Raw genomic sequence first — 16,303 nt, 5'->3', positions numbered from 1 at the left:
CAAAGAAACATTGCTAAACAAATTCAAGTTATGGTTAGTGAAGTGAAAGCATCAACCTCTACTCTCTTTGTTATGGCTTATTTGCTTCTTTTCATTCTTTTCTTTTTCTGTTTGAGCACAACTCTTGAATTTTACTTCCTATGTGTCTTCTCTCATTAAATGTGGCTTTAAATTTAGCTTTTATCTCTCTCACCTCTTTACATTCAGCCTTTTTACGTGAGGCAATCACACTACCCAAATCCCTCTCACAATTTTTAATGGTGCGTCTAATTCTATTGGGCAACTATCTACACAATTTCCATGAATCTCTTCTATAGATGATAAAACATGCAACTCATCATATCTAGAATAATAATATAAATTGGACTAAAACTCACACAAACAATCTCTCTGGGTGATATGCCTTGTTTAGACAACAATACCCTATATGGTCTTTTTCACCGCAATATCAACAACTAGAGTCTAGCAACTGCTCCTCAAGAGCCAAAAGTTGACTCAAATTTTTCACATTATTACTTGAAAACATACTGCATATTTGCACAAGGTGTTGGAAGAAAAGAAACCAAAAAAACCTCACTAGCTCTCACAAGAAGAACAATTCTTATAATGATTTGGCCTTCTAAAAAATTTGGAGTAAATTACTAATCAAAGTAAAATTGGTGAGTTGATACTTCAAAGAGGCAATGAAATACTATGACTTTAAAAGGCTAATAATCTAACAAGACGAAGCGACACAGATGAAGGAATTATGATTACCTTTTAAATTCTCCAACACTAAAAGAAGGGAAAGGTTAGATAGCGCAATAAAAACAATAAAAACATGGTTGCAAAGATTCCTAACTCTAGAGTTGAAGAAAGGTAAGAAAAAGACTTGAGAAAATTCTACCCAGTCCTTTAAAAGAAAATAGATGAAAGAAGTTCATTCTTTAAGGTTGTTTTAAAAACAATTGAGTTTTAGAAGCTTCCAAGGTCTATTCAAGATGTTGAAAAATTTTATTTGTAAAAAAAAAAAAACGAAGAAGAAGAAGAAAGAAAGAGGTGAAGGTGTGGCACTCAGATTTTTAAAATTTTGTTTTAAAACTATAAAAGGAAAAATATAAAATTTATTGAAATTTACAAAAAGAAAAAGAGTTTATAAGAAAATATGAAGATTTCAAGATTTCAAAAACTTATATTTAGAAAATGATAAAAATATTTTAAAATTATAGAAAAGTATTAAAATTGATATTTTAAATAATTCTTTTGAAATTAAAATATAAAAATGCATTATTTTAAATGAATCTGGACAAATGCACATTTAGACTCTCCCCATCAAATTTTTTAAAAAAAAATCTAGAAATCGAGAATTTATTTTGAAATTATAAAATAAAATTATTATAAATAACCACATGAACTTGAACAAATTTAATATATTCAAATTTAGATAAACTTGGATGTCCATATTTTTAGATTTATTGGGAATGTGCATTTTCAGTATTTTTAAAAATACTTTGACAGAAATTTTATAAATTTTATAAACTTCTATGTAATTTTTTTATAAATTTCTATATTTTCTATAGTTTTAATTTTTTAAAAAAAATTATATGACACTCTCTCTAATGTTACATCATCACCTCTTAATGGTATTAAAAAAGAGACTAAATTATTTGACCGAATCCAAATTTAGGGACTAATATTTCTAATTTTTATTGATTTGAAATGGTAGAAGATTGGACCAATTTAATCTTGACAGCATTGATTCAAAGGAAAACATAAAAGGAGATAATGAAGTCTAAATCATTTAAATTAATATATACAGTTACTTATAATATTTATATTCGAGTTTATTTAAAATCTGCTTCTTTGGATAATAAAATCACCATTTACTTAAAATGTTGAATTTTTTAATGAAAATAAATATTCAAAATTAAACAATTATCCATATTCGATTGTTTTGAATACAAAATATACGCATTTATCATTAATTCGAATATTTATATACAAATGATTTTAAATATGAAGATATATTTTATCAAAAATTCAAATATTTAAAATGAAAATATAGATAATTTTGTTAACATTTATTGCACGTAATCATTTAACATAAACAAAACAGCTTTTAAATCTTTTTACTCGATAATATATCTTAAAATTATTATTATTATTTGTCTGAAACATCTTATTTGGATTTCTTTTTATAAAATTTATAAAACCTATTTGTAGTATGCTTTTCCTCTTCAGATTTAACTCTTTATTATAATTTAATTATTTTTAGTCCTCAACAAAGTCAACCTTTTAGGATAATTTCATGAAATAATGACATGATTTTTTAAAATCGGGATTAAATTGACTAAAAATACAAAATACAGGGACTGTCCGTAGAAATAGAGTATTTTGTTTTTCGGTGATATCCAGTAAAAAAGTTTTTATATAAAGGAAAGTTGGTGTATACAAAAGTTACATGAAACAGTTTGCTAAGTCAGATGCTGATGCTGAAGAATCTGAAACAGCTTATTTTTTCCGTGGAAATGAAGAAAAAGAAGAGGGAACGTAACAATAACAACATCCTTCTTCAAGCCTCCAATGAGTTGTTCATCGGACTTAACGTCATTCTATGGCGTAAACGCCACCGTCTCTTCTCCCTCATCTCTGCCGTCTCCGGTTGTTTACTTCTCTTACTCTTTGCCTTCTCCGTCTTCACTCCTCCTCCTACCGCCACTGACCACTTCCTTTCTCACCACCCCTCCGTACGTCACATAATTCATTATACCTCCTCTCGTTTTCTGGCTTTCTTTTCGTTACTGTTGTTTTTCATGTGTTTGGTTTTCTCGAAATTTGAAAAAGAATACATAATATTCTCCGACTTTGATTCGTTTTGTCTTTTATTTGTGTTTGTTATTTTGCTTAGGCGGTGAAGAAAACAGAGGTTGTGGAGTCTAATTTTGATATGGTGCTTCAAGTTCCGGTACGAGCTTTGTGGCAATTCTTGTTGAGTTTGATGACTCGTTTGGATCTTAAAACCAGTTTTGATTTTTTTTTTATCTGATGTTAAGGCAAGTGGAGGAACTTTAGGTCGTGATTTATGGAGTTCGAGCCAATCAAAGTTCTACTATGGATGCAGCAATGCCTCTAAGAGCTTTCAATGTAAAGTATTCCAAATTTTGAATCCTTATTTTCTTGTTTAATGAGATATATTTTTTGGTTTTGAAACGGAATCTTCCCTATATAGAATTGGCTTCAAATTTGATATACCTACGCTGCAAATTTGATGGTTAGCTATGCTGTCTATGTTTCAGCTGCTGATATGAAAACACATCCCAACCGATACTTGATGATCGCTACCAGTGGAGGGTTAAATCAACAGAGAACAGGGGTAAGTTTTCTGAAACAGACATTTTACAGAGCAGCTTCTGCGCTGCTGCTTTTGTTTATTTGCATTCAGAGCTAGCGTTAGATTTTTTGGGTGCTAATGGTTATCTATGTTTCCTGGACTTATTTTATTTCCGTAAAATAATCACACATTCGTACATGAGAATGAGATTAGAATCCTCGTGATACATGCAAAAACTTCAAAAAATTAAACATACATGTATTGAACATATATGTAATCATATAGGACGCTCACCTCAAATCTGGTTAACAGTCATAAAGCATACAGTGAAAAGCGATAAATTAATATATTTGGTCCTGATAATATTGTGACTTTTATGGAAACAGATAATAGACGCTGTTGTTGTAGCATATATTTTGAATGCAACTCTGGTCATACCCAAGCTGGATCAGCATTCTTACTGGAAAGATACCAGGTCTAGTGTTATATTCATGTTTAATGCAAAATGCAGGGGATTGTTTATACTTTTATGTTCTTTACATTTATGTGTGATGGGGGTATTTGATGCAGTGGGTTTGCTGAAATATTCAATGTTGACTGGTTCATTTCATCTCTCTCTCGAGATGTTGAAATCATCAAGGAGTTACCACGAAATGAAGGTAAAGCTTGGATTCCTCGTAGCATGCGTGTTCCAAGGAAATGCAATTCAAAATGCTATCAGATTCGTGTTCTACCTGTTCTAAATAAAAAACATGTAAGTAGTAGCTCTAAATTACCTCCACACATTTCATGCCCTATATTTTGGCTAAAAGCAGAGCAATAAAAAGAAAAAGAAAAAGAAAAAGAAAAATGCAATTCAAAATGCTATCAGACTCGTGTTCTACCTGTTCTAAATAAAAAACATGTAAGTAATAGTTCTAAAATACCCCCACACATTTCATATCCTATATTTTGGCTAAAAGCAGAGCAAAAACAAAAATCTGTATCATAATAATTGTAATACTGAATTACTAATGTCACATGTTGATGTGAAACATCATCTCATTCACCAAGAAAGATGATTCTTAATCCATCGTTTCATATTTTAATCTTATTGTGCTCATCCATCTCTTGATTGTTTTCTTGAGCTTGACAGAAGTATGTTTTACAGAAAATGAGTTCTTTTCACTGAAATATTTTTCCTGTTGCAGGCTGTTGAGCTTACCAAGTTTGATTATAGACTTTCAAATAGGTTGGAGACAGATTTACAAAAGCTCAGATGTAGGGTGAACTACCAAGCTCTAAGATTCACAGATTCAATTCTTGAACTGGGAAAAATCTTGGTTGAAAGGATGAGGATGAAAGCTAAGCAGTTTATTGCCTTGCACTTGAGGTAAAGGGCACTTCTCTAAATCATATTGTCTTTAGATATTGCAGTCATTTTTATTTCTTGGATGTTAAAACCAATTTGTCTTAATATCTTTACTGTAAAAAACGAAGGACTTTATTAATGCAGGTTGATATATCATTTGCCATAGGTTTGAACCTGATATGCTTGCATTTTCTGGATGTTATTATGGTGGCGGAGAAAAAGAAAGGGAGGAACTGGGTGCAATCCGGAAGAGATGGAAAACTTTACATGTAAGACCATGCCAATTGTTGAATACACGTCTTTAGTCCAAAGAGAGCTTATGAAGCATTAAAACATGTTTGCTTTGGAATGAACTGCAGGTGAGCAACCCTGAAAAGGTGAGAAGGCATGGAAGATGCCCGCTGACACCAGAGGAAGTTGGTCTAATGCTAAGAGCATTGGGCTTTGGCAGTGATGTTCACATTTATGTGGCGTCAGGTGAAGTATATAGAGGGGAAGAGACACTGGCACCACTAAAAGCACTCTTCCCTAATTTCCATTCAAAAGAGACTATAGCCACCAAGGAGGAATTGGCACCATTTTCATCATTTTCGGGTCGCATGGCAGCACTGGATTACATTGTTTGTGATGAAAGTGATGTTTTTGTCACAAACAATAATGGAAACATGGCTCGGATTTTAGCTGGTCGAAGGTATGCAACTCTTTTGCATTTTAGTGATGTTTGCATCCGGTTTTGCTAAAAGCATATTTGTACGTTGCAGGAGATACTTTGGGCACAAACCAACAATCCGACCAAACGCCAAGAAACTGTATAAACTGTTCTTGGACCGAAATAACATGACATGGGACGAGTTTGCCTCTAAGGTTCGAACATATCAGATTGGGTTCATGGGGGAACCAAAAGAAGTGAAACCTGGCAAGGGTGAGTTTCATGAAAACCCAGATAGCTGCATATGTCAGGCAAACGGACTTAAAACTCCTCAAGAAGACGATGAAAATAGTAAAGAGAGGAAGGAGGGTGCAGAAGTGAGTGATGAACAACAACAACAACCACAGCCCCTTGAGGAGGATCCAGATTGGACCGACATTTTTTACTTAGATAAGGAGTTGCCTGATGTGATAACCAAACAAGAACATACTGAAGTGGAAGGGTTCTTTTCAGACTAAAATGAAGGGCAACAGGTTGTTTTTTCCTCTAATTTTTTGGGTTCTTTTAGGATCATACTCTAATCTTGACACATACGGCAAAGAGCACTGTGTACATAAAAAGAAAAGAGGAGGCCGGGGCATCCAGTCGACACATAATTTCCTCTTTCTCATAATTATTCTTCTGTTGTTCCATCTTTTTTTCCGTAAGGAAATGATGTGTTGATGATTAGTGGTTAGGGTATTCTTTTCCCTGTTACTTAAAGAATAATTTAAAAGAAAAAGAAAAAAATGAAAAATACTTGTCTTGCTCTAGTCTCAAATATTTTTACTTAAAGAGACAGAGGTTGAAGTACAGCAAAAGAAAAATGAAATAATTCTTTTTTTTTTTTTTTTATTATAGATTTTCATTAATTTACAAATTGTTTTTATCTTCATGGCGTGTATAATATAAGGATCTCATGTAAAAAGTATAAACGAATAATATAGATTTAATGTATGTATTTGTCAAATTACGTTTCCTAATAAGGAATCTTGAGTGTATCAAATAGGATTATGTAAATATTTTATTAATTGTTATTCCTAACTTTAAGGCTATTTTAAGGGACAACATCCCTAGAATTAGTCTGTTTCCTAGTATAGAGTTTCCTAAGTTAGGCTCACTATGTATATAAATATTAGTGTAATTCCTTATGAGAAAATATAATAGAAAAAGCCTATTTCTAACATGGTATCAGATTAGCCCGATTTCTGGGAACTTTTTCTTTTGTTTGGCATTTTTTTTACTCCCGCTCAACCCTCAAGCCTATATATTTTGTTCAAAAGAAATATGGCTGAAATTGTCCAAACCAATACCAATGGGGATATTTCAGAAGTCTCTATGAACAACTTCATCCAACAAGTGAGTTGCAGAACATCCAAGTAGCCTCTGAGTTAAATGGGAAGAATTACAAAGTGGTCTCAATTTGGTTCGCACGTTCTTGAAGGGAAGAGGAAAGCTGAGTCACTTACTCGGAACGGGACCTAAAGACGGAGATCCTAAGTTTGATGCTTGGGATGAACAAGACTCTATGGTAATGTCTTGGTTATGGAATTCTATGATGCCAGAAATCAGTGATACATGCATGTTTCTTAACACATCCAAAGATATATGGGAGGCTGTGAAGCAAACTTATTCTAAAGTTCGAGATGCTGCTCAAATCTATGAAATCAAGACTAAGATTTTAGCTACCAAGCAAGGAAGTCGGTCAATCACGGAGTATTCCAATCTGTTGCAAAGCTTATGGCAAGAGATAGATCATTACCAGTGCATTCAGATGAAGTGCAGTGCAGATGCAGCACTCTTGAAAAGGTTCGTTGAAAAGGATCGAATTTATGATTTTCTTACTGGACTAAATGTTGAGTTTGATGCAGTAAGAGTCCAAAAACTTGGAAAAGAGGAGCTACCGTCACTAAATGAGACAATCGCGATTGTTCGTGCTGAAAAAGGAAGAATAGGAGTTATGATTGAGAATAGTCAAGTGGATAGTTCCGCCTTAGCTACAAAAGCTGTACATGAGAGGAGATTTGGCTTGGAGCAGCCAACTAGCGAAGATAGTAGGCAGACAGAACTTATAAGGCCTATTAAAAGGGAATCTCTATGGTGTATCTACTGTAAAAAAATCTCGTCACACTAAAGTAAAATGCTGGAAGCTCCATGGGAAGCCACAGACAATTAAAAAAATTTCAGAAACCGGTGGACAACCAAAGGAATAAGGGCGAGCACATATAGCAAGATAGGTGGATGGAGAAAAGAATTCTCAAGAATCACCTGTTGCATTTAATAAAGATGAAATTGAGAAGTTGAAGAATTTGCTGGGATCATTGAAAAAATTTTCTTCAACAGGTACTTGTAGTTTGGCTTTTTCAGGTATATCCTCTTCTCAAGATTCTAAAGTCTTGGATACAGTCACCAACAGGTCTTAGGTCATTGACTCAGGAGCTATAGACCACATGACCCACTCCTCACAAAAGTTTGTTTCATATAAACATTGTCCTAGTAATAGAAAGATAACTGTAGCCTATGGTTCTGTGATCATAGTGGCTGGTCAGGGTGATATTGTTATAAACAAGACTCTTACTCTTAAAAATGTCCTTCACGTTCCAAAACTATTTACCAATCTTCTCTCCGTCCAAAAAATTACCAAAGACTTTAACTGTAGTGTGGTTTTTTATCTCAATCGATTTTTTTTCAGGAACAGAATACGATGAGGATGATTGGACATGCTAAGGAAGTAAATGGCCTATACTATCTTGAAGAATCCAGTGGAAAAGTTAGTGCTCTGAATTCCTCACCATTATCTTTCATATCCAAATCTGTTAAAACCAATAAAGACCAAATTTGGCTCCATCACCTCTGCCTTGGTCATTCGTCATTTAGAGTCCTTAAAATTATGTTTCCTTCATTGTTCAAAGGGATAACTGTTGAAAAATTCCATTGTAATGTTTGTGAACTTGCCAAACATAAACGTACCTATTTTCCGGTAAGTAATAAAAGAACATCCGCTCCTTTTACTCTTATTCATGATGATATTTGGGGACCATCCACTATTTCAAACATCTCTGGGGCTCGGTGGTTTGTATCATTTATTGATGATTGTACCCGTGTGTCTTGGATATTTCTTTTAAAACAGAAATCTGATGTAAAGTCTATCTTTTCAACCTTTTACAACATGATCAAAACACATTTTGGAACTGAAATAAAAAGGTTTAAGTCAGACAATGCCAAGGACTATTTCAACCAATTTCTCTCCCCATATTTTTAAGAAAAAGGCATTATACATGAGTCATTTTGTGTTATCACACCCCAACAAAATAATGTTGCCGAAAGAAAGAATTGTCACATTTTAGCTATTACCAGAGCTCACTTGTTTTAAAAAAAATGTCCCTAAACAATACTAGAGGGAGGTTATTTTAACTGCTACTCGTATGATAAATAGATTGCCTACAAAAGTCCTTGAATCTTAAAGTCCTATGCAAGTTCTAGCAAAATTCTTTCCTGATTTCAATACCTCAAACTTTACTCCCAAAAATTTGGATGTGTTGCCTTTGTACATGTACATTCTCAAATTAGGGGAAAATTTGATCCACGAGCTGTCAAATATGTCTTTCTCGGTTATTTTTCCACACAAAAAGGGTACAAATGCTATCATCCAGCAACAAAAAATTTTATGTTTCAGCGGATGTTACTTTTGCAGAACAAGAGAATTTCTTTACTCGTCCTTATCTTCAGGGGGAGATCTTATTCACAGAAGATAAGGACAGTGAATTCTTTCTTCTTGGTTTTCCAGCTCCTGTCCAGCAGCCAAACACTCAGTCATTGCCTACCAACTAGCCTGCCCAACTTGAACCTATGCAACCCGAAATAGAGCCTAATACACTCAAATCACAAAAAGGGATTCAGGACACTACTCGTCCTTTACTAGTTTACTCAAGGAAGAAGGCACCGATGCAAGTTCAATCATCTTCTTCGGATATACAACCTGCTACTCTACAACCTAAGGTAATTACTGAACCTACTTTGAATACTACTGAAAATTCATATCAAAGAGACTATGATTTTTCCATTGCTATTAGAAAAGGAACCAGAGCCTGTACAAAACATCCATTGTACTTATTCATGTCTTACAAAAATTTATCCCATAACCACAAAGCCTTTCTTACTAGCCTAAATTCTATCTCCATTCCCAAAACTGTATCAGAGGTATTAGATGGTGAGAATTGAAAAAATTCCATGAAGATTAAAATGGAAGCCCTTGAAAAAAATAAGACATGGGGTTTGGTAAAATTACCGAGAGGAAAGAAACTAGTTGGATGTCGTTGGGTTGTACACAGGGAAATATAAGTCAGATGGTTCTTTGGAGAGGTACAAAGTAAGATTGGTTGCTAAAAGGTATACTCAAATGTATGGAATAGACTACCTTGATACATTTGCCCCTGTTGCAAAGGTGAACACTGTGAGAGTGTTGTTGTCACTCGCTACCAACCGAGGCTAGAAATTACAGTAATTTGACATCAAAAATGCCTTTTTACATGGTGATCTTGAGGAGGAAGTCTATATAGATGTTCTACTAAGATTCGGTCCAAATGCAAGACAGGTAGTTTGCAGACTAAAAAAGGCTTTGTACGGACTAAAATAGTCTCCGAGAGCTTGGTTTGAAAGATTTACCAAAGTAATGCTCAAGTTGAGGTATAAACCGAGTCAAGGAGATCACACTCTGTTTGTAAAAAAACTCATATTCAGGGCGAATAACCGCTTTATTAGTCTATGTAGATGACATTATAGTGACTGGTGATGATCTAGAAGGAATGGAAAATTTAAAAAAAATGCCTAGTAAAAGAATTTGAAGTCAAAGAGCTTGGTAAGTTAAAATATTTCCTTGGTATTGAAGTAGCACACTTTCGGGAAAGAATTTTCATATCTCAGCAAAAATTACATAATTGATTTGTTGACAGAGACAGGTAAGTTGGGATGTAAACCAGCAAAGACACCCATAGAGGTGAACCACAGACTTAGAGATGCACTAGAAGATGCAACAGTTGATAAAGGTTCATATCAAAGACTTGTGGGGAAGTTCATTTACTTGTCACATACTAGACCGGATATTGTCTATGTAGTTGGTGTTGTAAGTCAGTTCATGCACAACCCTAAAAAATCACATCATTGAGCTGCGTATAAGATTTTACAGTACTTAAAAAGCACTCCAAGCAAAGGAATCCTATTTAGGAAATGGGAGAATTTAACCCTAGAAGCCTATACTGATGCAGATTATGCAGGGTCTATGGTTGATAGAAGATCAACCTCGAGCTATTGCACTTTTCTAGGAGGCAACCTTGTGACTTGGAAGAGTAAAAAACAGAATGTTGTGGCTAGATCTAGTGCAGAAGTTGAATTTAAGGCGATGGCTCTTGGAATTTGTGAATTATTATGGTTGAAAATTATTTTGGAAGATTTGAAGATCAAGTGGGAATGTCCAATGAAGTTGTGTTGTGATAATAAGTCTACTATCAATATTGCACATAATCCAGTTCAACATGATCGTATGAAACGCGAGGTTGATGACATTTTATAAATAAGAAACTTGATGTGGCTTAATTTGCACTCCATTTGTGTCCATTGATGGTCAACCGCCGGACATACTTACCAAAGGATTATCGGGAAGATATTTGAAACTAGTAAGCAAGTGAGAATGGATGATATCCACTTCCCGACTTGAGGGAAGTGTCGATTACAGCTTTCCTAATAAGGAATCTTGAGTGTATCGAGATAGGATTCGTAAATATTTTATTAATTGCTATTCCTAACTTTAAGTTTGTTTTAAGGGTCAACATCCCTAGAATTTGTCTGCTCCTAGTATAGAGTTTCCTAAGTTAGGCTCACTATGTATATAAATATTAGTGTAATTCCTTGTGAGAAAATATAATAGAAAAACCTATTTCTAACAAGATTTTATTTATATTTAAAATTTTAATATATTTAATCATTTTTATTTATGTAACAAACAGAAAAGAAAAATCATAAATATAATAATTCAATTGAAATAAGAAAATGAATCGACTGAATTAACAGAAAATGTCGATTTTTTTAAATTTATCAAATTAGACCGTTTTTTTTTGAATATTTGTGGGAGTAGACCAATTTTTGAAAACGTGTTGAGTTGGAGGTGTTTTTGGTGTACTTTGTAAGAAAACTCTTTGAGCTGGACACGTTTTCAGCGAATGTTGAAGGAAAACCCTCGAGTTTTAATGGGTTTAGAGTTTGAGGTTTAAAACCCTCGAATTTTTGAATTTACCAATTCAACTCCAATTCCTAACACCAATAAAAAAATTTATTAAATTGGCTGGAGTGAGTTTTAAATTTTTTCTGTTAAATATATGGTGATCATGTAAGAAAAAAACATTTCAGTGGACGTAAATTTATTAGATAATTTTTGTAGCTAATGTGGAATTTAAAAAAAAAATTCCAACAAATCATGCAGAAGTTTTATTTTTGTTAGAATAGTATTTTGTTTAAAAATTCACGGAAAATAGGACCATATAAATCAGTCTATGTATAAATATTAAAAATTTACTTTTATGTACACATTCTCTAATTAAAATTGTATTCGATTGAACTGTACAATTAATTGATTAATCGATTGAATTGTTAATTGTGTTCGTGTTTGAGGTAGACATTGTAAAAGGAGGATTGACAATGGGAGAGTAAAAATGCTCCCAGCACTGAAAAGTTTTCCGCATGCAGGAATCCTTTAGATATCCCTGTAGTCCCAGGATATTTTCTTTGCAAGCAATGCTTCTAAGGCACAAGTTGTATAAATGGATTGGTAGTTCAGCTGGAGAGGCCATAAGAAAATTTTGAGCATACTGAAGCGCAAAGGTGAATTTCGCAAGACGATCCATAAGGCAAAATTTCGAGCAAAAACGTGATTATATCAAGTAAGTTTCAATTATTTTTGTTAATGGATAATTACTTCTCTATATTTTTTTGTATAATGTTTTGTTTTAAACATGTGGAATAGATTATTTGGTTCAAAATAAGTTGACGAGTTAATATTTTTATTTATTACAATGGTGAAATTTGTGACACTAATGTTGGGGCCATTTTTCATCAACATACGCAGCGCAATTGGCTTTCAACCCAAACATACAATCGCCAAAACTCCGTGGAAGAATTAGGCGAAAACTCATCGAATCCATCCAGATGAGAGTATCGTCCTTTAAATATAACTATTTAGCGTCGATGGACCTCATAAAATATGAGGTTTTTTATGTCAATGGCCCAATGGCGATCAAGTCGATGGTCTAGATACATTTTGCTAGTGGATCACCAATACTCGCGTTATATATGGAGTTTGTCAACACAGATGAAAGCGATTGGAGGTTGACATCTATTCCAGTTGGACATGTCAGAAAGGAAGAGGAAATTGAGAGTCCAACAACACGGTTGTACAATGGGTTCATGGCTTTATTAGAAAGCTCCCATTATGCTATCTCGAAATCATCAATGAGAAGACAATCATCAGTTTCATCCCTAGATTTTAACCAAGACAGACAAAACATCCAACAGTTGGGGTATGGCGGTAACCAAGACTTCGATGCCCCGACACAGCACTCTGTTAGTGGTTTTAGTTTCAACTTCGGTAGTCTGATATTCTACGCTGGGAACACTTACAGGGGTATGACATCAAGTTTTATCGGTTGGCAATTCGTAGGTGATTTTGGCTGTACCGAAAACTATACAAGAAGGGATAATATACTCCATACAACCTCCACCGGCTAGGGGATATCTAACTTTGGACATGTTAAGGGTTGAGATTGAAGAGGGTACTAAATCCGATGATGATCTAATCCGAGAGTCTAAGCCGGATAGTTTGGAAATTACATTATTTTCTGAACTAGAGTCGGTTCTAACTGAACAAAAATATGGAGGTTCAGACGGTGAAGGTCTGGATGAAGCTGCTGAAAAAGATCCGTGATTCAGGGAATACTCACATTTGACCTACATGCATAATGTGAACTCCTCAGTAGAAGGTGGGTTGGAGTTTCCAGAACTCTTACATAAAAGATTGAGCCATGTGAGTTCTTTGTTAGATATTGGTGATTTAGAAGCGATGAAGGAGTTTTCCACTAAAGATGCTTTTGTCGCAGTAGTGAAGTGATACAACATAAAGAATGGGATAAACTTCTACGTTGTTAAATCCCGATCAGAGAAATTCGAGGTGAAAGACACAATGTGAGATAGTATATGTCCATGGAAAATCATGGCTTCTGTGAAGAAAAAGATGGGGTTGTGGACCATCAAGAAATATATCGTTCTGCATACGTGTGTTGTCACAGGTACTGTGTCAAGACTATTTGATATTTATGGTATTGAATTCCTAATTTTGAAATACTCATGTTGTTGCAGGTATTAGACAGGATATCCAAAGTAAGATTTGGAGATGATTTAGAACATAATATTACCTATGGTGAAATTGAGCCCCAAGATTCTTATGTCAATTATAATTTCCAATATTCGTAGCCAGTACAATTACACACCATTGTATCACAAGGCGTGGATCACAAAACAAAAGACCATGAAGAAAATGAATAATGGGCGTGATGCATTGCTTAAACGATTTGTGGTGATGGTGTCAAGTACTATGTCAGTGGGTACCAGGTTCCATAACCAAATCGCAAACGCAACCTGCGTACTACCTAAATCATTTAGTCCAAGGCCACCGAGTTTTTCATCGTTTCTTTTAGAATTTCGACCAATGTCGACAAGCTTTTCGAGACTATAAGCCATTGATACAAATCGACGGTAACTTCTTGTACGAAAGATATGAGCATCACTTATTAGATGGTAATCGAAAAATCCTACCAATAGCCTTCACAATAACACCGAGACAGGCAACAGATGATTTAGATTTCTTCCTATCTAAATTGAGACATGTTGTCCCGCAACCCAGTATATGCGTCATCTTTGAAAAGGGGATCGAAATACTGGGCGCGAATGAATGGTAGGGAAGCCTTTGGAACCGCACTCACCATAGGTATTGTCTAAGACATGTAGTTGCCAACTACCATAAACAACACAAGTCTGATAGTCAGGGTCTAACATCGTTTTCATGAAATGTTAGAAAACTTGTGGGCTGTTAACGAACACGGTGCAGTGTACTTCGCTAACATACCCTTTGACTAGTGGACTCAATCATACGATGGAGGTCTATGATACGAGTACATGACGAAAAAACTAGCGGAATGCAATTTCATATTGAAAGAGATGTAATTTGTCGATAACCTGGATTTAATCCTTGGTCCAAAAAAATCAGGTTACCTATGTTTCCATCAACCAACCCCCTATGAGGTTTAGTTATTCATGCTAAAAATAATGGAGATGAACATGAAAATAGACAACAAAACAACCATTAAAGTAAAACTTAAGAAAAATATGAAAGTTGAGATTTTTATTCAAGTAAACTTAAATAACATGAATATAAAATAATTTATCAAGAAAATATAAAGCAATAAATATTAAAGGAACAAACTTTAATAGATTTAAAATGGAAAAACTGAAATACATTAAATTAAAGCTTAAAGTGTCTTACAACCAAGGTATAATGACCGAAAGTGCAAATAAACCTAAGCTACAGTGATAACTATCTTAACTAACACTAAGAACATTAACAACAAGAAGTAAATACAAAAAAATAAACTCTAAACTAAGGAAGAAAAAGAGAAAATGAAAACCCTAGAAAAAGTGCAAAAAACTAAAAGAAAATCTAGAGAAAACTAAACCTAAAATTAAGCTAATATGTGTCTCCCTTCTCCTCAGTTAATTTTGGCTATTTTAAGTTGTTATCTAATGATTTTTCGTTGCAAAAAATGCCCCTACACTGGCCTTGGGTGATTGATGGATCGGGTGGACAAAGATTACCTTTTTTGTCCAAGTTTGTCCTTATAATGAAGGCAGTGTTGCGATACCTAGTAGATGATATTGCAATATCTCGAGCAATGTCGAGCCTTGAGGTTTTCTCTAAAAGGTGGATATCACGATACCCAAAGAGGATACCGTGATACCATTGAAAGGTATCTCCATTATTTAATACTGTTAGAGGTATGACAATTCAAAGGTGCGGATATCGTGACACCCTTTTCCTTAGTGTCATTCTCATTCTTTTTCAACCTCCAACACGTCCCTACACCACTTAATCACATGTTAGGCCTCCTAATGGTACCATTGGCAAATTGGGTCACAAAATGGGCAAAAAGGAAACATTTTCACTAATTAACTAAAAATCTAAAAATAAAAAAATTTATATAAAAGACGCTATTTTGCTCGAGAAAAAGCTCATTAAGCATATCAAAAAGGTTTATTTTCCACATTAATTTGTGGTAGATCAACTCCCCCACACTTAACTTTTTGCTTATCCTCAAGCAAACACACAAAACATGCAAAAATAAAAGACAACCCTTGAAAATTGAATTTATTTGACATTTAATGAACATGCATGCATTATATACTAAGTTCTTTTTATTGTACAACTCAAAATTGATGCATTGTAAACTCATAGCTTCGAGAGAAAATCTTCTTAATTCAAGAAGTTACACAGCAAAAAAAAGTTGAGGTAATTTTTGAAAATGAAATCTTACACATTATTTCATCACAATAAGACATGAAGATATGATGTATCTACGTATGAAAGAAATCGACTTATTCATTTACAATAAGTTTCAACAAGTTTCAGTTTGTAAAAGGAGACACTAAGGTCACACAGGACTTAGTGGCTTGTAACGTTCTGAGGCTTAGGTTGGTACAGATTCGAAGAAATTTTATCTTAAAACTGTTCAAGCACTATGAACAACATAACTCACGACATTGTTCCCAATTCCCCCCAATTGTGATCGTTTCATCTCACCGCCTTATTTCTCCTTCTATCACCTTTCTTATCTCTCCAACAATGTGGAAGAGATGA

At 34.2% G+C, this 16,303-nt stretch overlaps 1 protein-coding gene across 1 annotated transcript; it reads left to right on the top strand.

Annotated features, from left to right (window-relative positions):
* The first annotated feature begins 2,454 nt into the window (after window positions 1-2,454).
* On the top strand, window positions 2,455-6,461 carry LOC105785981 (protein ROOT HAIR SPECIFIC 17). The gene is made up of 10 exons (XM_012612192.2): window positions 2,455-2,726; window positions 2,888-2,944; window positions 3,033-3,123; window positions 3,276-3,352; window positions 3,697-3,785; window positions 3,881-4,064; window positions 4,501-4,682; window positions 4,828-4,930; window positions 5,021-5,352; window positions 5,423-6,461. The coding sequence occupies exons 1-10, from the start codon at window positions 2,463-2,465 to the stop codon at window positions 5,826-5,828; spliced, it is 1,785 nt and encodes a 594-aa protein (XP_012467646.1). The 5' UTR covers window positions 2,455-2,462; the 3' UTR covers window positions 5,829-6,461.
* Window positions 6,462-16,303: the final 9,842 nt, after the last annotated feature.

The sequence above is a fragment of the Gossypium raimondii genome, chromosome 1 (genome assembly GCF_025698545.1).
Source record: "Gossypium raimondii isolate GPD5lz chromosome 1, ASM2569854v1, whole genome shotgun sequence".
Lineage (NCBI taxonomy): Eukaryota > Viridiplantae > Streptophyta > Magnoliopsida > Malvales > Malvaceae > Gossypium > Gossypium raimondii.
Note: the sequence above shows the minus strand (reverse complement) of the source record. Positions and strands in the feature narration are given on the sequence as shown.

Bases quoted from the DNA above. Each gene is read 5' to 3' on its own strand.
- LOC105785981 (XM_012612192.2), top strand. From the start codon at position 2,463: ATGCTGATGCTGAAGAATCTGAAACAGCTTATTTTTTCCGTGGAAATG. The intron at 4,683-4,827 runs GTAAAGGGCACT...CATTTGCCATAG, and splicing joins TTTATTGCCTTGCACTTGAG to GTTTGAACCTGATATGCTTG. The intron at 4,931-5,020 runs GTAAGACCATGC...AATGAACTGCAG, and splicing joins AGAGATGGAAAACTTTACAT to GTGAGCAACCCTGAAAAGGT.